Source organism: Dasypus novemcinctus, chromosome 1, assembly GCF_030445035.2.
Source record: "Dasypus novemcinctus isolate mDasNov1 chromosome 1, mDasNov1.1.hap2, whole genome shotgun sequence".
Lineage (NCBI taxonomy): Eukaryota > Metazoa > Chordata > Mammalia > Cingulata > Dasypodidae > Dasypus > Dasypus novemcinctus.
In genome coordinates, this window is record NC_080673.1 from 41,587,244 (window position 1) to 41,614,116 (window position 26,873).

Below are 26,873 nucleotides of genomic sequence, written 5' to 3' on the forward strand. Positions count from 1 at the left end.
ACCACCTCAATCTGCATATTAAAGTGGTGGTTAAGAAAAATAACCTGATTCCACTGGGAATATTGGGTTCTCATAAAATAATGGAAAAAGTAGTTTTTCCTGTGCTGCTAAAGTAAAATACCTGTTAATTAATGTAATCATGGTAAAGGTGTAGAGATAAAAAGTGAAGCACTAAAATAGGGAAGTTCATTTGATATGTTATATATTGTATTAGAAGTGTTTAGAAAGTGTATAAAGATTTAAAAAGGTAGACTTCAGTACTGTCAAACTCTTGTGCATTAAGCCAGGCCCAAATATCCTGCATGGTGCCTCTCCATTTGAGTTATTGGCTAGGTTGGTCACTGACCCCTAAAATGAAAGTATCTACTACATCTCTGGTTATTCTCCTGAAGTGGATGGAGAGTACACTGCCGTTTCAGACTCCTGCAGCAGTCAGCGACAGCTCAATATGACCAGATGTACAATGAACACTGCCTCCAGATTGGCTCTGTTTCACAGTGCTGAAAGGCACTATGCACCAGGCAGGTAAAAAACTGGAGCCTTACCTTCCTAGTCTTTCTAGGATCAACTGTGCTGCAGCATGCTGGCTGTGTGAAAGGCATACCAAATGGAGCAATGACTACCAGAGTGATGTGAGTAGAGCTTAAACACAATTGTCGTTATGGCCTGCTCCCATGGAGAGGCAACATGTATGGTATTGCAAACCTGGAGCTTAGATCTATTAACTGCAGCTCAAAGAGGAACTTGTGCACTAACTAGTATTAAGTACTGTACCTATATACATGATGAATATGATAATATCTCTTCTAATCTTGATCATATGCAGAAGGATACTGAACATGTTAGAAGTCTTGGTAAACTTAATTCATCTTATAAGTAGTTAATGAACTGCCTATAAGATAAAGGTATAAGCTCTCTTAAGTACTGTCTTTATTTTCCTCACCATATGTTGTCTTTTGTTGCCTGTACTGTCTTTGTGAGTTTATGTCCAGGGCAGGGCCTCTCTTCATACCTCTCCTAGCTGTCCTAAGCATAACCACCACCATGGGAAAAATGGGATTGGCAATTATACACCAAGACCAGTTTGTCTACCACAGTCTCTCCCTAGAGTTAACTGGCAGCATAAAAGAACTCAAAAAAAAAAAAAAAAAAAAAAAAAAGAATGCTGATTCCCATCAACTTTGGGAGGATGCAGTCTCTGAAGGCACTTGGACTTTCTCATTCTCATGGTCCAGTATGTCATGGCTAGCCCCTCTTTGGGCCTGCCTACCATCATCTTCTTCATCCTTTTAGTAAAACCATGCATATTAAATTCTAACTAAGTTTATTTCTTCCAGAATCAATACCTTATTAGCCATGCAGGGATTTCTCCAGCTCTACCCACAGTGGCAGACTCACATTCCCCAACCATGATAGAGCAGCAAGAGGGTTTTACACCTTGCCAGGTAGGGCCTACTCCCTCTAACCAGCAGGAAGTAGTTACAAAAGAATGACCATCGTCCTTCAGCGCCCCATTAAGAATAAGGGTGTGAACCCTCTGAGGTGGGAGTTGAGGCAGGCTAGTTTGTGGAAAGGGAAGATGAGTCTAAGACCTGGCAGAAAACCATGGCTGCAAAACACGTGGCCATGGAACCATGCCTGGAAAGCCCGAGGGAAAGACCGCCCCCAAGAAGGCTGCTGGAAGGACCCTGCGAGAACCCATTTGGAATGAGACTGGAATGAGATGTCAACTGGAGTCAAGGCAAAACCCCGGATACCCTCCAGGGGCCTTCCCACTGGGCCCTCTAGGGAACTAATAGGCGGGGTAGTCAATCAGAGCAGCAAACAGCTGGGGCCCTTCCCTGAATATTAGCAAGGGGAGGAATATTAATAGCTTAATAAAGGTAACCTTCCCCAACCCTGACCTCAAGGTCAGGTCAAGGTTTGCCACCAAATTTAACACAGCAAGGGTTAGGCTGTATCTCCAAATGAAATATGAAAAAAGTTCACAACTTTTTGAACTTGTCATTTGTGGATAAGGGACTGTGAAGCTGAATCTCTACAATACAAAAAACTATGCAGAAGAGAATTACAGGAAGATAGAGGATTAGGGAGTGAGGAATTACTTCTCTCCCAGAAAAAGTAGCTAGAGAACAGGCAGAGACTGTGTGGAGGGCTGCTTTGGGGCTCAAGATACTAGGGGAAGGGGAGAAACCACCCAGAAGAGAGAGAATCGAAGGAAAAGAGTCTCAGCTGGCTGAAAATCCCACGAATAGAGTGGCAAAAACAGCAGTGTGCGCCCTTACTCCCACCTACAGAGCAAAAACCAGTCTGCAGACTGCAGTGGTAGCTGTGGACTGCAATTGCTGCATACTGATGGGTGTTGCACGGGTTCTCTTCCCCAAGGAAAGGGAAGAGGGAGGGACACAATCTACAGAAAATTCAGATTTTGACCAGCAAACATGGTCTGCTGCATTGAAGAGGCCATAGGTTTCCAGGCGTGCTAGGGCCACAACACTGTTTGTCCTGAGAGCCAAGAGGGCATTAAAGATAATTTGCCTGCTTAAAAACCGTCACTACTGCCCTAGGCTGGTGGCTAAAAAGGCAGAGGAAGGGAGAGTGCTGCAGGCCAGAGGCAGAAAACAGTCCCTGAGAAAGTCTGTTTGTAAGGCTTGGCTATCCCTGAGGACTCTGCTTTTTTTTTTTTTTTTTTTGACACTGCTTATGTGTCAGCCTGAGGAGTTACACTGAATGCATTCCTCCCCAGCACATGGGGTTTAAGCTGAGAGGTCTGTCAAAGAATGCCATATGCTGGCCCAGCCAGAAAAGGGCATGAAAAAGGAAAAATGATAAATGAAAGAGGAAAGCATGTGTCTTTACTGCCACTCTCTCCAAGGCCCTTGAAAACAGGCCTGCACCCCATTACTGGGTCCTTTGCCCTAGTATGAGAAGTTAAAAAGGCATAATCCTAAATACCTATAACATGTTGAACCAGGAGTCAAACAACAGTGGTAGCACACAGCTACTTAACAGTAAATCCCTAGGCAAGAGAGAGAAACTGAACATCTGAGTAAACTCAGTATCAGAATCAAACGCATCAGACATCAAAAAAAGTTACAAGCCATACAATGAAAAAGGAAGATATGACTCAGGCAAAGGAACAAATCAAAACTCCAGATGAGACACAGGACTTGAAACAGCTAATCAAGAGATTCATGCAAGCCTCCTAAATCAAATCAGAGTTGAAGGACAACATGGCTAAAGAAATAAAAAACATTTAGACAACATTGAATAAGCACAAAGAAAAATTTGAAATCTTGGATATAAAAATAGCAGAGGTTATGGGAATGAAAGAAACAATAAGTAAGATTTAAAATGTAACAGAGACAAAAAACAGCAGATTTAAAATCATAAAAGAAAGAACCAGGGACATAACGGAAAAAAAAACTGCAACTTAAAAAAAAGCAACATAAAGAGGACAGAATGGGGAAAAAATTGAGCAGGGGCTCAGGAAGTTGAATGACAACATGAGGCAAACTAACATACATGTTATGGGAGTTCCAGAAGGAGACAAGATGGGAAAAGAGGCAGAAAGAGTATCTGAGGAAATAATGACTGAAAATTTCCCAAATCTCCTGACGGACATGAATATACTTATCAAGCTCAATATACTCCAAATAGACCTATTCCAAGACAAATAATATGTAGAATTCCAAATGCCAAAGATAAGGAGAAAATTCTGAAAGCAGCAAGGAAAAGTGCAACATCCCATACAAGGCACATCCAATAAGACTTAGTGTGAATCTCTTCAGAAATCTTGGGGGCTAGAGGCAATGGCATGATATAATTAAGGCCCTGAAAGAGAAAAACTGCCAGTCAAGAATTCTTTTTGTAGCAAAACTTTCCTTCAAATATGACAGTGAACTTAAAATATTCACAGATAAACAGAAACTTAAGAGAGTTCATAAGCAAGAATCCAGTTCTGCAGGAAACACTAAAGGGAGTTCTGCAGCCAGAAAGGAAAAGACAAGAGAGATGCTTTGAGGAGAGTGTAAAAGTGAAGACTATCAGATAGGGTAACCAAATAGGCAAAAAGACAGACAAAAATAAGATATGACATATGAAAGCCAAAGGATAAAATGGTTGAAGTAAGTAATGCCTTTACATTAATAACACTGAATGTTAGTGGATTAAAGTCCCCAATCAAAAGAAACAGGTTGACAGAATGGATAAAGGAAACAGGAGCCACCCATGTGCTGTCTGCAAGAGACTTACCATAGACACAAGGATGTAAACAGACTGAAAGTGAAAGGTTAGAAAAAGATATTTCACTCAAACAGTAACCAAAAGGGAGAAGGAGTAGCTATACCACTGTCAGAAAAACAGACTTTCAATGCAAAAAAGTGATAAGAGATACAGAAAGCCATTATATATTAATAAAAATGACAATCTACCAGGATGGAGAAATAGTCAAATATCTATGTCTCTAGCCAGGGTATCCCAAAATAAATGAGGCAAACCTTGCAAAACTGAAAGGAGAAATAGACATCTCAACAATAACAGCTGGAGATTTCAACACACAACTAACATCAATACATAGAACTAGATGGAAGATCAACAAGGAAACAGAATTTGAACAATATGATAAATGAGGTAGACCTCACAGAAGTATACATAACATTGCACCCCATAATAGCATGTTATACATTGTTCTCAAGTGCTCATAGATCTTTCTCTTAGATATACCACTTGTTGGGCCACAACACAGCTTTTAATAAATTCAAGAAGACTGAAATTACACAAAGCACCTTCTCTGATCATAATGGAATTAAACTGGAAATCAAGAATAGGCAGTAAAGGGAGAAATTTCCAAATATATGGAGGCTGAGCAACATACTCTTAAACAATCAGTAGGTCAAAGAAGAAATTGCAAGAGAAATTAGTAGACCTGGAGATGAATGAAAACAAGAACACAACCAGAACTTATGGGATACAGTGAAGGTAGTGCTGAGAGGGAAATTTATAGGCCTAAATGCCTATGTTAAAGAAGAAGAAGAAAGAGCTGAAATCAATGAACTAACTTAACAACTGGAAAAACTAGAAAAAGAACAGCAAACCAATCCCAAAGCAAGCAGAAAGAGACAAATAACAAAGATTAGAGCAGAAAGAAATAAAATTGAGAACAAAGAAAAAGAAAAACAAAAAACAATAGAGAAAATTAACAAACTCAAAAGCTGGTTCTTTGAGAAAATCAATAAAATCGACAAACCCTTAGCACGACTAAAAAAAAAAAAAGAAAGAAGATGCAAATAAATGAAATCAGGAAAGAAAGGGGGGGAAATACAACTGACCCCACAGAAATAAAAAGGACCATAAGAGGCTATCATGAGAAACTGTATGCCAACAAATTAGACAACCTAGATGAAATGGACAAATTCCTAGAAATACACAAACAACCTACACTAACTTTATAAGAAATACAGGAACTCAAACAAACTAATCACAAGCACAGACTGAAATAGTCATCAAAATCTTCCAACAAAGAAAAGTCTAGGACCAGATGGCCTCACAGGTGAATTCTACCAAGCATTTCAAGAAGAATACCATCCTGTTTAAACTCTTTCAAAAAACTGAAAAGGAGGGAAAATTACCCAACATTTTATGAAGCCAATATCACCCTAACACTAAAGCCAGAAAAATTACAGACCAATCTTTCTAATGAATATAGATGCAATATTTCTCAACAAAATACTTGGAAAAAGAATCCAACAGCATATAAAAACAATTATGCATCACAAACAAGTGAGTTTTATTCCCGGTATGCCAGGGTGGTTCAACATAAGAAAATACATCACACATTAACAAATCAAAGGGAAAAAAAACACATGATCTTCTCATGTAAGGCAGAGAAGGCATTTGACAGAATTCAGCCTCCTTTCTTGATAAAAATGCTTCAAAAGATAGGTATAAAAGGAAAGTTCTTCAACATAAAGGGCATATATGAAAATCCCATAGCCCTCATTGTACTCAAAGGAGAGAGGCTGAACGCTTTCCATCTAAGATCAAGAATAATAAAAGTATGTTCACTGTCTCCTCTGTTATTCAACATTGTGCTAGACACTCTAGCTAAAGCAATTAGACAAGAAAAAGAAATAAAAGGCACCCAAATTGGAAAAGAGGAAGTAAAACTCTCACTATTTGAAGATGACATGATCCTATATTTAGAATATCCTGAAATATCTACAACAAAGCTACTTGAGCTATAATAATAAATGAGTTCAGCAAATAGCAGGATGCAAGATGAACGTGCAAAAATCAGCAGCTTTTATACACTACTAATGAGCAAGCTGAGGAGGAAATCAAGAAAAAATTACCATTTACAATAGCAACAAAAAGAGTAAAATATCTAGGAATTCATTTAACCAGGAATGTTAAGAATCTGTATTAAGAAATCTATAAAACAGTGCTAAAAGAAATGAAAGAAGACATAAACAAATGGAAGGACATTAGTTCATGCTCAGGGGTTGGAAAAGTAAACATCATGAAGATGTCGATTCTACCCAAATCAATTTATATATTCAATGCAATACCAATCCAAATTCCAACAGCTTACTTTTCAGAAATAGAAAAGTCAATTACCATAATTATTCAGAAGGGAAAGGGGTCCTGAATATCAAAAACATCCTAAAATAGAGAAGCAAGTCAGAGGACTCATGCTCCCTGTCCTTGAAGTGTCTTATAAAGCGACAGAGGTCAAATAGCACAGTGTTGGCATAAAGGCTAACACACTGATCAATGGAATCATATTGAGCATTCAAAATAGACCCTCACCTCTATAGTCAACTGATTTTTTATAATCCTACCAAATCTACTTTTTTGGGACAGAACAGTCTCTTCAATAAATGATGCTGGGAGAACTGGATATCCCTAACCAAAAGAATAAAAAAGAATGTCTATCTCACTCTCTATACAGGAATCAACTCAAAATAGATCAACGACCTAAATATAAAAGCCAGGACCATAAAATTCCTAGAGGATAACATACGGAAACATGTATAAGACCTTGTAGATGGGGGTCTCTTAAGCCTAACACCCAAAGCACAAGCAACAAAAAAAAAAATAGATATATGGGACCTCCTCAAAATTAAGCATTTCAAAGACCATTGTGAAGAGAGGAAAAAGGTAGCCTACTCAATAGGAGAAAATATTTGGAAATCATACATCTGGCTAGGGTCTAATATCTATGATATAGAGAGAGACCATAAAACTCAACAATAAAAAGACAAAATAACAGGAAGCTGATGTGGCTCAATCAGATGGGCACCTGCCTACTTCACAAGAGGCCCCAGGTTTGTGTCCCAGTGCCTCCTAAAAGAAGACAGCAGACACCACTCCCACAACAACAAGCAGATGCCACAGCCCACGGGGAGCTTATATGGCTCAGGCCATGGGCACTTGTTTCTCATGCGGGAGGTCCCAGGTTCGGTTCCCAGCACCTCCTGGTGAAGTCTAGCAAAAATGAGCAGACAGACCAGAGAACCATCTGGGAGAGGTGGGGCATAAATAAAGAAAAATAGAGTAAATAAATAATTTTTTTTTTAATGACAAATAACCCAATTAAAAAATGGGCAAAAGACCTGAAACAACATTTTTCTAAAGAAGAAATACAACTGGTGGAAAAAAAAAAACACACAGGAAAAAATGCTCAGCATCACCAGCTATTAGGGAAATGCAAATCAAAGGTACAATGAGGTATCATTTCATACCTACTAGAATGGACACTATTAACAAAACAGAAAACTACAAGTTTTGTAGAGGGTGTGGAGAGATAGGAACACTAGTTCACTGCTGGTGGGAACGTAGAGTGATACAGCCACTGTGGAAGTCTGTTTTCTGGTTCCTAAGCAAGTTAGTACAGATCTACCATGTGATCCGGCAATACCGCTACTAGGTATATACCCAGAAGGACTGACAGCAGTGACACAAAGCACATTGATGTTCATAGTAACACTCATAATTGTCAAAAGATGGAGACAACCCAGGTGTCCATCAACTGATGAATGGAGAAATATACTGTGGTATATACACACAATTGAATATTATTCAGCTGTGAGAAGAAATGAAGTAGTGAAACATATGACAGTGTGAATGAACCTGGAGGCTATTATGTTGAGTGAAGCAAGCCAGGCACAAAAGGACAAATATTATATGATGCTATTATGAACTAAATATAACAAGCAAACCCATGAAGTTAATAGCTAGAATATAAGTCACCAAATAAGAGAATGTGGTTAGAGAATGGAAAGTTGATGCTTAGTGCTTAGTCTGTGCAGAATTGGTAAAAAGTTGTCTGGAAATGTCTGGAAATGAATAGAAATGGTGAAAGCACATCACAGGATTCTCTAATTAGTAGCACTAACATATGGGTATGATAATGGGGTTTTTTTCTTTTGTTTTGTTTTGTTTGTCTGGAGTAATGAAAATTCTCTAATATTAACTGATGAATGCACAACTCGGTCATTATACCAAATGCCAATGATGGTACACTTCAGATAAACTGTATGGTTTATGAGCAACAAAAAAAATAATAGGGAAGCAGAAGTGGCTCAAGTGATTCAGCTCCCGCCTAGCACATGGGAAGTCCTGAGTTCAGTTCCTGGGGCCTCCTAAAGAGGACAAGCAGGATAGGGAGCTGACACAACAGGCAGGTGCAAAGAGCTGATGCAACAAGGAGACACAAAGATGAAAGACAATGGGAGATACAACAAAGCAGGGAGCTGAGGTGACTCTGGCAATTGGGCACCTCTCTCCCACATGGGAGGTCCCAGGTTCAGTTCCTGTTGCCTCCTAAAGAGAAGATGAGCAGACATAGAGAGCAAACAGTGAGTGCAAAACAACAAGTAGTGGGGGGAATAAAGAAAATAAATCTTAAAAAAAATAATAATAATAGGGTGGATTGAAGGAAAACTACACCAAATAAGATATGGACGATAGTTAGTAGTAATACTTTGATGATGATCTTTTATAATTTGTTACAAATGTTTCACAACAATGCAAGGAATTTCTGGTGAGATGATGTGTGGGAACCCTGTATGATGTTATGCATGTTTGTTTTGTAAGTTTACAACTTTCACTATACACTTATTGTTTATGTATGTTCATGTATGAAAAAGCCCTTAAAATGAATCAGATAAGCCTTCCTACTGACACAGAAGAACAAATGGCCATGCCACAGTGATGAATTTAAAAAGCAAGCAGTGGGGAACAGGTAGCTCAGTGGTTGTGCACCTGCTTCCCATGTCCCCAGTACCAGATTTGATCCCTGGCCCTGGTACCTCCTAAAGGAAAAAAAATAAGAAGAAAGAAAGAAAGAAAGTAGCAAAGGTGAGATTATATTATACATACATGGAATGAGGAACAGGAAAGTGGAGATAATCTTTGTTACACATTCCCACTCCCCAACTTTAATTAGCCACAGTGCTTTGTAATGACTATCTCTGTGAAGAAGTGGAAATATTGTTTTGAATACTGATGGTGATGATGGAAAATTTTAAATATGAATTTATATGAAACAGAAAGAATAAGTTCACTTTTGTAAACTGCTTACATTGATGGCAGGTAACTAAAACGTTATGCATAAGTTAGGTGCTGAGACAGCTCACAAAGGAAATTTATTCGTGATACTAAATAAGTCATACCTATCAAGGCAGGGCACAAAGCATGAAAAATATGGACAGAAGCCCCCTACTGTAGTCCTGAGTCCAGACCACTAGGTATCCCTTTCCATATCAAATGAGAGGTGCAGCATACAGGATATGACTGCTCCCACTGAGAACTCCTCAAGAAACTCCTTATTAAGTATTTCTTTGCTCATCTGCCTCTGATACCCAGGTCCAGGCAATTATGAAGGGGCGCCTTCCTTTATCAACCACTTAGGAAGTCAAAAGCTTGAGAAGAGGCTGTACACCTCCCCTTCTCCTGATCTCTTCCTAACCCTTTTAATTCTAAGTAATAAGCAAGTATACAAAGGCAGAGAGTAAGGAGAACAAATAAATTAAGGGGGCTAAAAAAAGTCAGGCTTTGTTCTCCTTAGTCCACAAACAGCCCTAGAGAATTTGCCTGCAATGGATAAAGGGTCTTTAATCAGGGGCTAGAAATTCAAATCTAAAGTTACTTTTACTTTGCACTGCATATATATTCAGTATTGACTAAATAAACAAGTATTAACCTCATAACTTTAAAAAATCTATTTTAATTATAGCCATAGTTGAGAATATTAATTAATAAATATAAAACGCTTTATCAAATGTTACCTATTATTTTCTATGAACCATTTTCTAGGATAAGTTTCAGTACCATGCCTGGAACTTTAACAAACATCATTCCACTTGTGTACTGTTTATTCCACCCCCTAAGCCTAAAGTACTATGCTTGCCACTGGAGATACAACAATGAACAAAACAGATGTGATCCCCACCCCCAAGAAGCTCACATACCACTGGGGAGACAGATATTAAATAAGTAAACTGCACATTTAAAGACTTAATTCCATTTGCATTAAATGCTATGAAAGAACTACACAGTGACCAATGAAAACCTGCTAACAGCTCTATGAAGTAAGTGGATGTCATCCTAAAGTATGGAGTTATCATTAATATTTGTAATACTAAGGTATGCTAATTACATAACAAAATATACTAACAAATAGTGATTACAATAATTATTACTATTATAATAATGATGGGAAATTATTTTATGTAACTAGGTCAATAAGAAAAATGGGAATAAATGAAGAAGAAAATGTAAATGTATGAGAATGTACATGAAAAATTATTGCAAAAGAACTTCAATAACACTGTTGCATTCCTCCAAAGAGAAAAATTCCTCCATGCAAAGGCATAGAGACCTTCAACAAAAGACACCAACCCCACCTCCAGAACAAGATACTAACAGAAGGATATAAACACAAGGCTTGTATTTTCTGAAAATATGCCCTATTTTTCCAAGACAGATCTAATTTCAGAGACTTCTTTCCTAAGTGTCCATAAGCTACTAAAATAATCTAGTAATCTCAATATTTTTTATTTAAATCCTATTTTCAAGACTACTTTGAACCAAGAAGCAACATAAAAATCCTAATCAGACCAAATACCCTGTTCGTTTTGGAAACTATGGTCATTGTGCTCAAAGGACACTAAATGCTAAGAGATGAACATCTTCCATCAAGACTTGATGCTCTAAACCAGAAACCTATCAGCATGTACAGACAGGCTTCAAAGTTGCCAAAATCAGGGAACTTTTCTTAGATTCTATTAAATGACAGTGCATGAAAATGGAACTTCACAATTTGGAAAGATGGGCATTCCATCAAAATAACATATGGTAAGTTACTCCTTGCTTCTGTCCCTCCCAGAGCTGGCAATCATAATAGCTTGACAAGCTAAGATCCTCAGAAACTAAATACTGTATATGTCTTTTTATTTAGTGAAGAAAAACAACTCCTTAAAGTTAGAATTCTGTGTCCATGGGTATCTCCCCAACAACTCACAATGGAAAAGACAGCTGATTTACCATACAAAATGAGTGTCACAGGAATTGAGTGGTACAAATGTGGACACAAACTTCTGATAGGGCCTTAATCTGGTTTCACTTTTATCACTGCTGTCACAAAATTCTTTAAAAAAAAAAAAAAAAAAGATTTTATTTCTTTATTTCTCCCCCAACTTGTTGTTTTGTACTCACTTACTGATCTCTCTGTGTTCTTCTGTGTCTACTTGTCTCCTCTTTAGGCAGCACCACCAATCCTGGGACTTTTCAGAGTGGAGAGAGGTGCTCAATCTCTTGCTCCACCTCAGCTCCCTGGTCTGCTTCATCTCTTATTGTCTCTCCTCTGTGTCTCTTTTTGTTGAATCATCTTGCTGCGCCAGCACTCCTGCGTGGGCCAGCACTCCATGTGGGCCAGCACTCCATACAGGCCAACTTGTCTTTCACCAGGAGGCCCCAGGAATTGAACCCTGGACCTCCTTTATGGTAGACAGAAGCCCAGTTGCATTTTTTAAATAAAGATTTATTTATTTATTTATTTCTCTCCCCCGCCCCCCCCACCCCAGTTGTCTGTTTCCTGTGTCTATTTGCTGCGTCTTGTTTCTTTGTCCGCTTCTGTTGTTGTCAGTGGCATGGGAATTTGTGTTTCTTTTTGTTGCATCATCTTGTGTCAGCTCTCCGCGTGTGTGGCACCACTCCTGGGCAGGCTGCACTTTCTTTTGGGCTGGGCGGATCTCCTTACAGGGCGCATTCCTTGCGCGTGGGGCTCCCCTACGCGGGGGACACCCCTGCATGGCACAGCACTCCTTGCGCGCATCAGCACTGCACATGGGCCAGCTCCACATGGGTCAAGAAGGCCCGGGGTTTGAACCGCAGACCTCCCATGTGGTAGACGGACGCCCTAACCACTGGGCCAAGTCCGTTTCCCAGAAGCCCAATTGCTTGAACCACATCCATTTCCCTACAAAATTCTTATAATAAAAAAGTTATGTTCTACTGCACTTAGGGTGTATTTGGAAGTGAATATTCTTATTCTTGGGAAAGATACATGGAAATATTAAGTGTTAAAGAAGTGTGATATATACGACTATACAACCTACACTCAAATGTCCAAAAAATGGATTGAAAAATACATAGACAGAAAGACAGAAGGATAGATAGGTGGATGGATAGCCAGAATGATACAGCAAATGTGGCAACATGTTAAATTGGTGGATTTAGGAATCTAGTAATAGGGGTATGTTGGAGTTCTCTGTAAGGAGTTTGTAGTAATTTTGTAACTATAAGTATGAAAGTACTTCAAAATCAAAATCTTAAAATTAAGAAAAGTGAAAACAAAAACAAGGTTCTATTAAAGAGATAACAAAACCAAAGCACTTGTGCTACCAGTGGCACCATATGTACAATAGACCTTGCCCTCTCTATGACAGACTTGGCCCCAGGGAAAAATGAAACAGAGAGTCAGAGACTATTTGCCAATCCTACTTTAGACTCGCCAACTTGACTTCACAATGCCATATTCTATGACACCAAATAGAACCCATGAGACTTAACCTGTGGCCATTGTTAAAGACCTGTCTTTTATATTGCTAAGAAAAAAATGGATGGGATGGGGAAAACAACAAGACTAAAGCCACCACCTGTTCAATTAATTTTGTTCACCTTCCCCAGATTCCATCAGTTGTACTATAAACAGATGATAATTATTAGTCAGTTACTGACCTTATGGAGAGCAGGAGCCAAGACAGGTACCAAGAATCCATTGTAAATGTAATTGACAAGCTGATTACGAATCAAGGGGTGAGCCACCTAAAAGAGAAACAGGTAGTGATGAAAAAAACAAAAAGTTGAAGCTTTAAGTCTTTTTAAAGGCAAACATTTCTGTGTACATTCTGAATTCAAAATGGAAATCCAAATTTTGGCAATTTTATTCAGTGGTTAAAAAGTAGTTCAGACCTCAAACTGTCATGTAATTTTTTCAGGTGATTTATTGTAGTATAAACAGATTGGCTAAAATCAGCAAAAGTTTGCTTCCAAATTAAAAATGGTAATTTTAAAGTTTCTATTTGAAAAAAGACAATAAAGATTGAATATGAATAAGGATTCATAAAAATTAATAACCTGAAAAGTATAATTTTGCCTCATAACTTCATCCATTTTAACTTGTGACTAATTAAGAAAAAAAGGGCAGAGTTGTCAAAATAGACAATTTTTTAAAATGGACAATTAAATACATTTACTTTGTGAGCAGAAAGCATTTTCTCATTTTGAAGATGCATTTATCTGATAATCATATGTATTGGAAAGTAAGGTATTTAGAAAACATTTTCATTAAAAATAAACACTGTTCAAAAGCAAAAAACAGTATCAGAATTCCAACACTTTCTATATTTGATTTTCAAAACATATTTATGCATTATTTGCTAAAATCTAAGTAATTATTGCAATAATATTCCCAAACAAAAACCCTTAAAAGTATATGGCTTCAATTTTAAAATATAGTATTTAATATATCATTTCTCTGTTCTTAAACATGCCCATTAGCTCTGATTCTCTTTCTTAAAAAAATAAAGTCAAACAACAAAGTAAAAAAGCAATTTCTACGAAAGTAGGGCTAGATCTTCAAATCACTGACAATCTCTGTGTACACATGGGGAGGAACTAATAGTTCCGTCTTTTTATATTTTCACACACTTCTGCAAGAAAATGTTGGTAGACTGTAATAGTAAAGAAAAACTAATTTAAAATGTAATCCATTTATCTTATATATAAATAAAACTTCCTTTGACTTAGCAATAAAAAAGAGATGGGAATTAAAATAATTTACTTAAATTTTTTTCCAGAAGCTATTTCGTTATTTGGTAAACAGATTTTAACTAACATTTTTCACTCCATAATTACCATAAAGTAACTGGGATTTCTTAACAAATCCAAAAGTAAGGTAATATTTATGCTGTACAGAAATAAAAACATTTTTGATGAAAACCTACTATATTCTTAAATACATATATATAATTTGAATTTTACTGAAAACAGTAACATGAATCTGAAGGTAAAATCTAATCAAGAAGCCAAAAATACAAGAGTTGAGCGGTTGTTTCTTCCCCCAAGCAGGCCCATTTCAAAGCAAATTTAATTTGTGTTGTTAAGAATATGCTTAACTTCTTCTAAATTCAATTGAGATAACAATATTCTTTATGTAGTATGCACCATTAAGCAAAATAAACTACTTTTCATTGTAGGCTACCAAGAAGACCTTGAAGTAAAAGCAATAAAATTTGAAGTAGTTAGAAAGCTAAAAATATCTATTTAATGAGTCAGACATTGAACTTATTCTTGATGGCTAAGTGGATAATCAAAACAAAATTAACGCATTTTATGAAGAAGATAAAGAAAATCTACTTTTTCTCAATTAAAACTTCCCAGAAAACTATAAAACTTAATATTTTCACTCAGTCAAGGGCATTCAGTATGCTTAAAACATAAATATTTCATAAGCCTGCTTGTGTTCAACAGGACCATAACAAAGGGTTCTCTTATTGTGATGTGTACCTGTATAACTGCATTGCAAAACTCTAGGGAATTCATGAACTGGACAAGAGAAGGGAGCAGGAGCCAGTCATCTTTCAGAAGACAATGCCATTCCTCGCCTTTCTCTTCTAGCTTTGTAGGCAGGGAAGAGTAGAGGCCACTGAGTCCAGTTGCAAGCACCTGTGTTCAGAAATAAAAACATAATGAAGTCTTTTGCAAAGTTTTTAACCTGCAACAAACAGCTTCCAAGTGACACCAATGCCACTGATCCAAATATTGCATTTTAAGCAGCCAGATAACACAATTAGAGGATATCAGCTAGCCAGGAAGATTCAACAGGTAGAGAGAATAGGAAAGGACAATTCCAGCAGAAGGAACAGCAGCACCAATTTGGCGAATACACACATGGTTGATATGGGCTCGTCATGCCCTATGTGCCAGCACTGGGATGGGATGGCGATGGGGAGAGTGAGAACACACAGAAAGATTAATAAAATATGATTCCTGCCTCAAGGAGTTCAGGAAAGGGACAAACTCATAAACAAACAATACATTATAGTACAATACCAAGAGTGCAAATACAGAGAAGGCACATACCCCAATCTACAGGGAGAAAGCTCTGGGTTCCACGACAGAAAGTCTTACAGGTAGGAACCCTGAGTAGCGTTAGGAGCAAGATTCCTGGCAGCCATGTGTAAGATGGTACAGAAGTTTGAAATGGAGTATAAAGGGCAGTGAGAGAGAGATGAACCACAACAGTGCAATAACGGAGAAACCAAAAGATAATAAAGATTTCTCTGTTCTGTTTCCTACTGGCCTTTATTCACTCATTCATTAATTCACCCATTAAAGAGAAAAATTACTGAGCACTTACTTCAGGCCAGGCACTATGCTAGACGCAGGAAATACAACAATAAAAAAAAAAAACAGTACATTTATCTCTTTTTCATAATCAGGACATCTGTGATCCCAAAAGAGAATGTCCCCTATTTAAAGTATGTAACTCCCTGTCAACATATCCAAACAAATCACATTAATTTCAGTTATGCATGTGACCTGAGTTGCCTGTTATAAATTAGAAACCTCTGGCAAGAGAGAACAGAGACCAAAAGTTCTCCTTGAAGAGAAATCTAATCTTGATGCCACATTTTAAAAATCAATTACATTTGCTAACTCATGCTAAATTAGCCACAGAACAAAGACTTTAATTCTGCGTACTCCTGATTCCTTAACCACTTTAAGGCTCTGAAGATGAATTCATAAAGACAGGCTTAATTTGTCTGACTAAAAAGCTGGGAATAACTGTTCAGTATATCAATATAATTATAGCAACATTAATATCCAAATTACATACATCAGTGACAGTAATTAAAAATTACACATATCTAATATTCACCTTTTTAAAATTTTTACAAAGAAGAGTATTCTGAAAAGCGCATGACTGCAATCTGAACAAAAGCCTTCGTGTACAAATGGAAAGTGCAATGTGATAGCTGGACTGGGGTCCCACCGTGTTCATGCCACTGTAAAGTGGGGCTAGATAGTGTCTCTGCTATCTACTTTCTTCAGAATGGCAAAGAAACGTGGAAGAAAATACTCTGCAGAATAAAGAGTAATACATAGTCTTAGGAACAAGATTCCAAATCATTACCACTAAATATCTATATCTTCCCTTCCAAAGTTCTGTTCAGAGTTCAGATTCATTCATGCAGTTTATACATATTTCTAGAACACAGACTGTGAGCCAGATACTAGGTAAGGTTGGTGAATAAGCCAGACAAAGTGAAACGGAGAAAAAAAACTATAAACTGATAAATGCAAAAAAATATGATGGCTAACAATAGGGATATAGTGGGTGTTATGGGAACATGACAAGGGAAAAGGACAGGCGTGAAGGTGTGAGAATTTAAGGAATTAAAAAATGACCATAGAGTGGACTTAATGATATTCTATTCATGAACTATTGTGGTTAATAATCGAGAAAATGTGGCATTGGTGTGGAAAAAGTGGCCATGGTGGCTGCTGGGTGCAGGAAATGGGAGGAAAAGATGAACTGTGGAGGCACTTTCAGGACTTGGAGTTGTCCTGAGTGGTGCTGCAGGGACAATTGCCAGACATTGTATGTCCTCCCATGTCCCACTGGATGGAACGTGGGAGAGTGTGGGCTATGGTGTGGACCACAGGCCATGGGATGCAGCGATGCCCAGAGATGTACTCACCAGATGCAATGGATGTGTCATTATGATGGGGGAGAGTGTTACTGTGGGGGGAGTGGTGGGGTGGGGGCGGTGGGGGTGAATGGGGACCTCATATTTTTTTAATGTAATATTTTTTTAAAAATGAATAAATAAAATAAAATTAAAAATAAATAAATAAAGAAATAGAAAAAAAAAATGACCAGTATGGCTTGTGAGAGGAGATATCTAGCTAAAGAGGCAGGCATGGGCCAGATGCAGAGGTTCCTGGAACCTTGCTAGGACTCTGGACACTGCCCTAAAAGAAATCATAGAAAGGTTTTATACAAGAGAGACATGACAACATTGGCATCAAGTTGAGATTGAAGGTACTCCCTCAGACTAAGAAAATCTAAAAACCTCAAGTGAGATAAGGAAGACAGGAACTAGTAAAGCATAATAGTTTGATTTGGGAAATGACACACTCATTCTAAAACTTACATTTAGTGAGCCTGTTAGGAAAAGCCTATATTACCCACTAAACCACCTTATAAAAGTTCTTATTCTGTTTAAAGTAATATTCCTCCAGGAAAAACCTAAATATGAACCATTTGTAATATAACAACTTTCCTCTTAAGTTAAAAATCTATCATTATTATTTATTTAGAAAATGAAAAACAATCCAGTCCTTTTCCAAAGAGAAAAAGAAAATATGTACATTGGAAGTAGAGGGAAGGAAGTGGGTGAAAAATACTCACTATATTCTTCAGTAGGATAAGAATAGAGTGAAATGACCTTCTATTAATAGGACAAATAAATATCTCAAGTTGAAGCAGAAATTAAATTGAGATTTAAAATGGAAATCTACCTTTATGTAAAATGTTCACAAACTCTGTGTAAAACTAGAGAAAAGCTTAATTCAGGAAGCTAACAATTATAACTTAAAATAATTAAACATCCCTAACAACAAACCATTTTTGTACACCAAGAGCACACTTAATGGAAAAACCCAACACCTTCAGTATGTATCCCAATTTTATACACTAAAGCTTCTTGAAAGAGAAACTCAGGCTCAAGTTCCATGCCAAGCCCAGCTCCTGGTGTTCGTTTTCCATATACCATCTAGAAGTCATATATTCTTGGATGTATGGCAAAAAAAGTAATTCAGTTTTTCAGATTTCAGCTAAATCTGTCATCTTACCATGTTAACTCCAACAACACAACAGGTTTGTAGATAATTTTTTCGAAGGTCAACTATTCAATGGCACTATTTATTTACATTTAAATTTCATTTTTAACTTAAAATTTTTAAATTTTAAAATAATTTTAACAGTTAATTAAAAGTAAAATGCCCATCCATCATTTTAGCCTTTTATTGATCCTGGCCACAAAAAAAGTGATTATAAAACATTATATTCCCAACATGTTAGGTATTAACTCAGTATTTTCCATTTATCTTCTCTCCAGAGGTCCACTGAATGAAACAGATCACCATATAAAACCACAAGTATAACAACAGGAAACTCAATAAAGAAAACAAGTTCCCTGACAGCAATACAGCATGGTAGTTGTTGAAACAATGGGTTTTAGAATCAGGCTAACACGGTTTTGAACCCACATTCAACCATGTTCAGGCCAGGTTTAATTAAAATTCTCTGAGTTTCAGTTTCTTCATTGAGTTATAAAGATTAAGAACATAATCCCATGTAAAAAGATCAGAATGCTGGTTTACTCTTAGCAATGCTTCCAACAGAGGAAAGAAAGATGAGGTGCACAGTACACTGAACAAGTCAGGAAATGTAGATCTAACATTAAATATCTAGCAGTACCCAGTTAACTTTGGCAAAAACATAAAGATTTTTAGCAGATGGGCTTGAATATGAAGCTAGCAGCAAAACACCTGGTGGGGACCATCTGAAACAACTTGCCAAAATAAAAACCCTCATAAATTTTGGAAATGGGACAAATAACTTTCTACCTGCCACTGTGTAAGTAAAGGTTACTTATTTCAATTTGCATTTATTATTTATAAATATGCTACTTTCTACTTTTGCCAATATGTAACAAGTGACAATGGCTTAGCCATAAATATTTGGTTAAAAAAATCAAAAGAAATAATAGGATCAAATAGCTGCCAACTCCCTGTTGCCACCAAATTGTTCTCCTTTTGCAGGAAAGCATATCTTGAGACAAGGGGCAGAGGAATCAAGCTCTCTTATCAACTACAATAAAAGTTTCCAAAAGTGGTCGGATTTTCTGAAAGAGACGTTACTCTTCCAATAGCTTGATGCTAATACACTTTGACAATCATACTAATTAGAGAAAGCTTTTTGTCAATTGTGGTCCTTAGCTGGATGGTTAATAGAGTATGCTTTTATCTTCAACATTAAGAGGCCCTTTTAAAATTATGTTGTCAGACGTAATTATAGAAAACTGAGTACAAATGAGATTATGAGGCCTATCCTGAGGGGCAACGGAATACAATGAAGCTCCATGTTCCATTCTAGCAAATAAGGTCAGCTGAATATGTTGTTTTCCCTCTAATTTTAATGAACTGTACAGTGTTTTAAAGCACATTTTTATAAAAGCAATAATTACTCAGTGAAATCTGCCTGTAATGTAAGTGGAAATCTAAACATTTTAAAAATCTACCATTCTTGTCCTAACATTTTTAAAATTTTAAATTATGAAATATTTCAATATACAAAAAATATAATGGAAACCCATCCCCAAGATCTAATACATATTAACATTTTTGTCATAATTCCTTCAGAGTGCTTTTTTTCTTCAAAAAATAAAAAAATTACAAATAGAGCTAAATCCTACCATACATTACCATCCCTTCTTATTCTTTCACCCCCAAAAGTTCAGTCTTGAATTTGGCACATAGGATTCCTGTTCTTGTTTTTGTACTTTTAGCACATACACATGTACCCAAAAAACAGTATACACTAAGGTTTGGTTTTAAAACTTTAAGTAAATTTTATGTAAAGACAAATATGTTGTATGCAACCTTTTGCTCCTTTTTTTACTCAGCATGTTTTTAGATTTATTAATGTTCATACATGTAGATGTAGTTATATGCTAATACATGTGATTCCTTCATTTTGAATTCTACATAGCATTCCACTGATTTGTGAATAAACCAGTTTACTTATCTTTCCCCTAATATATGTCTATTTTTCCTCTTCTTCAAATTTATGTTCTATTGAACATCTTTGAACATATACCCTTGTAAACATATGCCAGATCTCTCTGGTGCAGACATTTAAAAATGAAGTTACAAGATTAGAGTACACATGTAATTTTCCTAGGTATTGCTATATTATTTTCTTGAGTTATTTTAGCAATTTATAGCCTCAACAGTTCCTGTTTTTCCACACTCTTGACAATATTTGTTATTACCAGATATCTAAAGGTTGGCCAACCTGATTTGTATTACTGTTTTCTCATTGAAGGTTTATTTTACATTTCCCTTATGCTAGAGAAGTTGAGTGTATTTTCATATATTTATTGGCTTTGGATGTCTTCTGCAAATTATCTGCTCATATCCTTTATCCATTTTTCTAAATGGAATGTTTTTTTCTTTTTCTTATTAATTTGTCACATTACAAATATCTTTGTGTAGTTTGGATACCAATCATTTGTAGTTATATATGATACAATTAACTTCTCCCAATCTGTGTTTTGTTCTTAATTCCAGTCTTTCTTTACGGTTGATACTTTATAGAAAATTCTGACATTTTATTACTTTTGCATAAGTTAGTTAGATCAAACTGCCCAGGTTCAATTCCTGACTCTACCTCTTACAATCCACATGGCCTCGTATAAATTTACTTAATGGCCTTGAGCCTCACTTTCCTCATCTTTAAAAAGGGAGTAACACTGGTACCTAGAGTTGTTGTTAGGATTAGATGAATTAATATATGTAAAGCACTTAGAAAAGTTCCTGTCACACAGTAAGCTATCAACAAGTGTAAGATATCAATGTTACCATTATTCATAATTATCTCAGCAATTCTTGGCCCTTTATACATTTTTACATGACTTTTAGGTCCACCTTGTCAAGTTCCATGAAGAGCCCTACTAGGATTTTTATTTAAATCATATTAACGCCTCATAAATTACAACCTAACAATTAATTATACTGAGAAAATTGTGCCTTTACAAAGGAGAGATCTAGTAGTCACCATGTTAACCAAGTGATCAAGCAACCTAATACATGCCTCTTGACCTAATGCAATAAGAAATATACAGCATCACCTATAAAGTATTCTTGCCAGAAATGAGTAATCTGAATTCAATTGAGTCTTTAGACCTAATTCTAATTTGCAGAAAATACAGATAGGGATAACTCAAACTATACAACATGAAACAAACCCACCCAGAATGTGGAGGATTCTACAAGACAATAGCTTGGTCTCAAGTCAACACCTGGAGAAAGATTTATGGCCAATAGGCCTTCTGATCTCCAAGACTTTGAACTTAGCAATAAGCTTTTTCTCTTTGAAACCCCAGTGTCACAAAATTGGCTCTCTCATGCACATCCAGCAGAGAACTCCTGCATTGATCAATATCAATAAGAGAGAGATTAACGAAAATAAACATTAGGGGGGAAAAAAAGTTAATACCATAGGAAAGAAAAAGTGGCAAGGCTAGTCTCTAGATCAGTAGAGACTAAAGAGATATGACAACCAAATGTGTACCTCGCATTGGACTCTAGTTTCAGGGGTAAAAAACAGCTATAAAAGTTTTTTGGAGCAATTGGGGAACTGGAGATTAGATCACATTAAGAAATTATTGTGTAATTTTTTTTAGGTATAATGGTTATTGGGTATTACAGTTATATAGGAGAATGTCCTTTTTCTTAGGAGATGCATGCTAATGTGATGCCTGCAACTTACTTTCAAATGATAGAACAAAAAACAAATAAAAATACAGATATGATAGATACACCGAAGAATGGCAAAATGTTAAATTTGCCTGTAGGTGGTATGTACATAGGGTTCATTTTAGTGTTTTCTAACTTTTCTGTATTTTGGGTTTTATTGTTAATAGTTTTTAAAAAAATAAATTACATTAACTTTATGCACTAATTTGGAGGGAAAAGTACATTCTTTATAATATCTACACATTATAGAGCTTTCCATTTATTTACACATTTTATGTCCTTCGACAAGGTTTTATAATTTTCTCTGTAAAAGCTCCACACATATTTGTTAGATTCATTTCACAATACCTTATGATTGTGCTGCTTTTGTAAATGTAATCTTTTTAAATTGAATTTTGTATATTGATCTTGTATCCTTCAACCATGGGGAGTCACCTGAGCATTTTGATGATTTGTTTCAATACTACTTCTCCTTTAACCACAGAACTACACAAAACAGTTCAAATAAGCCAAAGGCAAACATCTAAATACGGTTCTCTCAGTAACTGCTTATTTTTTAATAAGCCTCTGCCTCTACAACATTGCTCATATCCAGCTCCTCCTTTTCATTCTTAATCCTGCCACCCTTGTTACCTGGACCCTAGTGTGTCTCCCCTACTTCTTCGGCATCTCCCAAACTTATCTATTGTACATACTCAGATTAAACTCTCTCCAAAATTCTGATTTTGCTTTGTCCTTGCTTCAAATTTCTTCAAAAGCTCCCCAAATTGGTTTCAGCAATTGTGGTAAGCAATATAATGGCCACCCAAAGATGTCCATACCTAATCCCTGGAAACTGTGAATATGTTAAATTATATGGCAAAGGGGATTAAAGATGGAATTAGTTGCTAAACCAGCTGACTTTAAAATATAAATATTATTCTAAATTATCCAGGTAGGCCCAATGTAATCACAGGGTCCTTAAAAATGAAAGAGGGAGGCAGAAGAGAAGAGTCAGAGGGAGAAGTGACTAAACGGTCAGAGACATGCTATGTTGCTGGCTTTGAAGATGGAAGAAAAGCGCCATGTACCAAGAAATGTAGGTAGCCCCTAGAAGCTGGACAAGATAAGGAAACAGATTCACCCCTAGAGCCTCCAATAAGGAACACAGTTTTGCTGAGACTTTGATTTCAGCCCATTGAGACCCAATGGACTTCTAACCTAGAGAATTGTAAAATAATGAATTTGTTCTGTTTTAAGTCATTAATTTTTGGTAATTTGTTATAACATTGTATAAAATCATGGATTCAGGGTGAGAAGTCTCATTTTTACCTGTCATTTTCTTTCAAAAGAGTTGAAGGAGATGAGGTGAGATTTAATGTTCTGGCACAGACAAATCAGTTCTTACATCTTATTTGACTAGCAAAAATCAGTTCTTCACTTTTCATTTGAAACTAGCAATCTTTATGCAAATCCCTATCCCATTGGCCTGGACCCAGGAGAAAGAAGAGACAACTGGTACCCTGAACCTCTTGAATTAATTTTTATTTTTCAAAATTTTTATTCATCTGAAGTAAATATTCACAAGATACTAGGTGAGCCTGTTTTATCAGTAAAAGTAGAAACACAATAGTATAAAGAGATAGATGCTTTTCAACCTCAAAGTAATTTGCAATATTTTATGTAACAGGATTAATATTGACCCTCCCGCAAACTACTGGACATTAACCATCCCTGACTCTTGAAGACTAAATGCCAGCAGTTCCACACTACAGTCACCCATGTCCTTATCACAAACACAATCCAAACACATTTCTAAATACCCTGTAGGGGGCCTAACATCCCTAGTCAAGAACTACCTGTAGAATATTAACAGTGAATCTAATTTACCTACAGCAACTTGCCTGGCCTGCTCCAATGAAACTCACTTATAAGCCACATAGTTTATTAACAAATGGAATGATTGGTAAAAAATATATATCTAGACAATGAAATAAGAAGTTGGTTTGTTCACTGAGCTGGGAAAACACAAAGAGCTTATTTCCCAATATAGCTGACCAACTGGAAAAAGACAGAAATTTATAAATCTATCACTTAAGTCCCCCTTCTAAAGATCGCACTAACACACAAACACACACACACAAACAAATGAGCCCTAAGGCTCTTAAGAGTTCTCAGACATCTGCAAGAACTTTGCATTTTATTTCTCTCCATTAAGAAATGACACAACAGAGTAGATTATTTCTTGCTACCTCAAACTGCAGATATGTATTTATTTTAAAAATGAAATAAATGATTTGGATCTACAACTAGTGGTCATTATCTTGCTAAAAAACAAATTAATTTGTGAAAACAGCTGTGTGTATGGAGGTCTCACCAAATGCCATCATTTACTAGCACAAAATCAACCTGAAAACTAGGAATATAGAAAGTACAGGTTTTACCAGTATCTCAGGCTATGCGCTTATCTAAAACTAAAATAAATAAGGGGAGTGGGTGTAACTCAGTGGCTGAGTGCCTGCTTTGCATGTACAAAGTCCCACGTTCAATGCCCAGTACCCCTAAATAAAATATATAAATCTAAAATAGTTCCTAACAAAACAGAAATGAACCAAGAATGGTAAAATAGATAGTTTCCTCTGATGGCTTATTTTGAGCTGACATTGCTCAGCCAAAAAGCAAGCCAACTTAGATTCCTATGCTCCCTCCAAAAGGTTTCCTCTAAACACCTTTCTGTGGAAGGTGCCAAATATAACTTGCTGGGGAAAAAAGGGGACAGGAAAGTATTTATCATAGCACAGGAGGGGGAAAGAGGAATGGGTGGGAAACATACCAATGAGAGGAACTTACTGGGCAGAAGTAGGTGTTCTCCACAATGTGATGAGCCACCATGCTATTCTCAGCAGAAAGAGACATGATGAAAAGCAAAGCATCCCGGGCCTGCTGGCCTACTGCTCCCTCCCGGTGAATGAAGGGAATCAGAAGAGAAAAGATGAGGAAGTTGGCAGCCCCTTGGTCCTCACTGGTATGGAAAAAGAGTTCCAGAATGGATGGATCTTTGGCAAGGATGGAACAGAGCTGATTGAGCAGGACAACCAGCTTTGCCTCCACAGCAGGGGTGGCTGTTCCAGAACAAGAGCTTAGCAACATCATCAGGGGTTTCAAGATGGGCTTGTGGTGCAGCAGAGGCTGGTGTGATTGGGTGACCAGCATCTCATACATCTTTAGCTGCTCAATTTTAGTCTCATCAGTAAATTCCCGCCTCAAGCTCCAAAGGAAGAGTTTCTCCATGATGTTCTCAGAGACCACAAATTCCAGAATTGGCCCCATTGCAGCATCCTTGGCTTGCTCCTCAATCAGCAAAAAGAGCATGTGTTCTACATAATTCTGCACAGCACTGGCCTCATCTGGAGGGATGGATCCATATTTTGCTTGGGTATTCTTCAAGGGATCATGCTTTTCTAAGATTTTCACCACCTGAAACCAAATCAAATATCTGTCATTCATTTAATATTTATTGTTATTATGAAGGCACACTATTTTTTTTTACCAAATTGTCACTGAAAATGCAGGAATACATCCCCCAACAAAATATATGAGAGCTATGTGCTTCTCCCTCTCACACAGAATGAAATGAAGAAGTTAAACCATAGAAAGATACTTGAAGATGTTCATTTTTAATTGTTAAAAATTTGGGGAACCTAAATGTCAAAGAAAGTGGTGTGGCTGTATAAATTAAACTACATGCATTTCTTGGACCACTATTCTGAAGACTATTAAGCAACACAGTCTTCTGAAAAATTGTAAATGATGTTATATATTTAGAGATATTTAAATAATAATAATTAACTATGTCAAAATATATTTGTGAAAACAGCAAAAATAATGTTTGTGTTCAAAGTGATGACAATTTCTTTTAAAAATTTTTCTAAACTTTCAAATATATAATATTACTTTTTTATTCTAAAATACCTTAACAAAAGGAAATCTGACAACCTTTTAGTTCTCCTACAGACCTTAAGAGTTGATCTGGAGATTTCATCAAGGGAACACAGCTACTCAAAAGCCCTTAACAGAACAATATCCCTCCCACCTCTATTTTGATGGACATCTTCTTCAAGCAAACATGCAGCATAGGAAAAATGAAAAGAAAGTGATGAGCAAGGGACATATACCTAATAAAATTAACCCTAATATATGGCATATGTTTAGTTAATAAAGAGAAGTGTTTCAACTTGGGATTTCTGCAAACCAGAAAAAATTCTGAGCTAATCACTTACAAAGTAAATCCCTAAATAGGTCATGTCACCACTCTGAACTCCTTCTCTCCCTTACCACTGCCGCCATTTGAATGCTTCCTACCTCTCTCTGCCTTCTACTACTAATTTTTATATCTCAACCTCCATTTAACTTTATGACTTAGAAACCAGAGGAGAAACCTCAATACCCATTCCACTTACTCTCATTAAAATAAGTACATACGGTAATTTTTAAACATTTTGTTAGTGATTTGTCTTTGTTTCTTTTTGCCTTTCTGACCTGCAAGCTGTCTGGGATACATTTGTCTCTTGCATGACCCTCCTAGCCCAGTTCTATGACATGCTATTACATGCTATGTATTTGGTTTACAGAATTTTTGCAAGTCAGTAAAGAAGTTGGCAAATGTACAATGCTATGTCAGCATGCTTGAACACTGAGGGAAATTTATTTCTCAGGGAAAGGTCTCCCGTGTCAGAAGCAGAACAAAGGAACCGTTATAGACCAAATAGGAACAT

The 26,873-nt window shown here is 36.6% G+C and overlaps 1 protein-coding gene across 1 annotated transcript in view; it reads right to left on the reverse strand.

Annotated features, from left to right (window-relative positions):
- Positions 1–26,873, reverse strand: part of FHIP1A (FHF complex subunit HOOK interacting protein 1A) — a 345,875-nt gene that overhangs the window by 70,483 nt on the left and 248,519 nt on the right. Inside the window, exons 4-6 of the mRNA XM_004469803.4 lie at positions 24,949–25,575; positions 15,076–15,234; positions 13,246–13,332 (exon numbers count right to left, since the gene is read on the reverse strand). Of these exons, the coding sequence (XP_004469860.2) occupies positions 13,246–13,332; positions 15,076–15,234; positions 24,949–25,575 (873 nt within the window). The remainder of the gene's footprint in view (positions 1–13,245; positions 13,333–15,075; positions 15,235–24,948; positions 25,576–26,873) is intronic.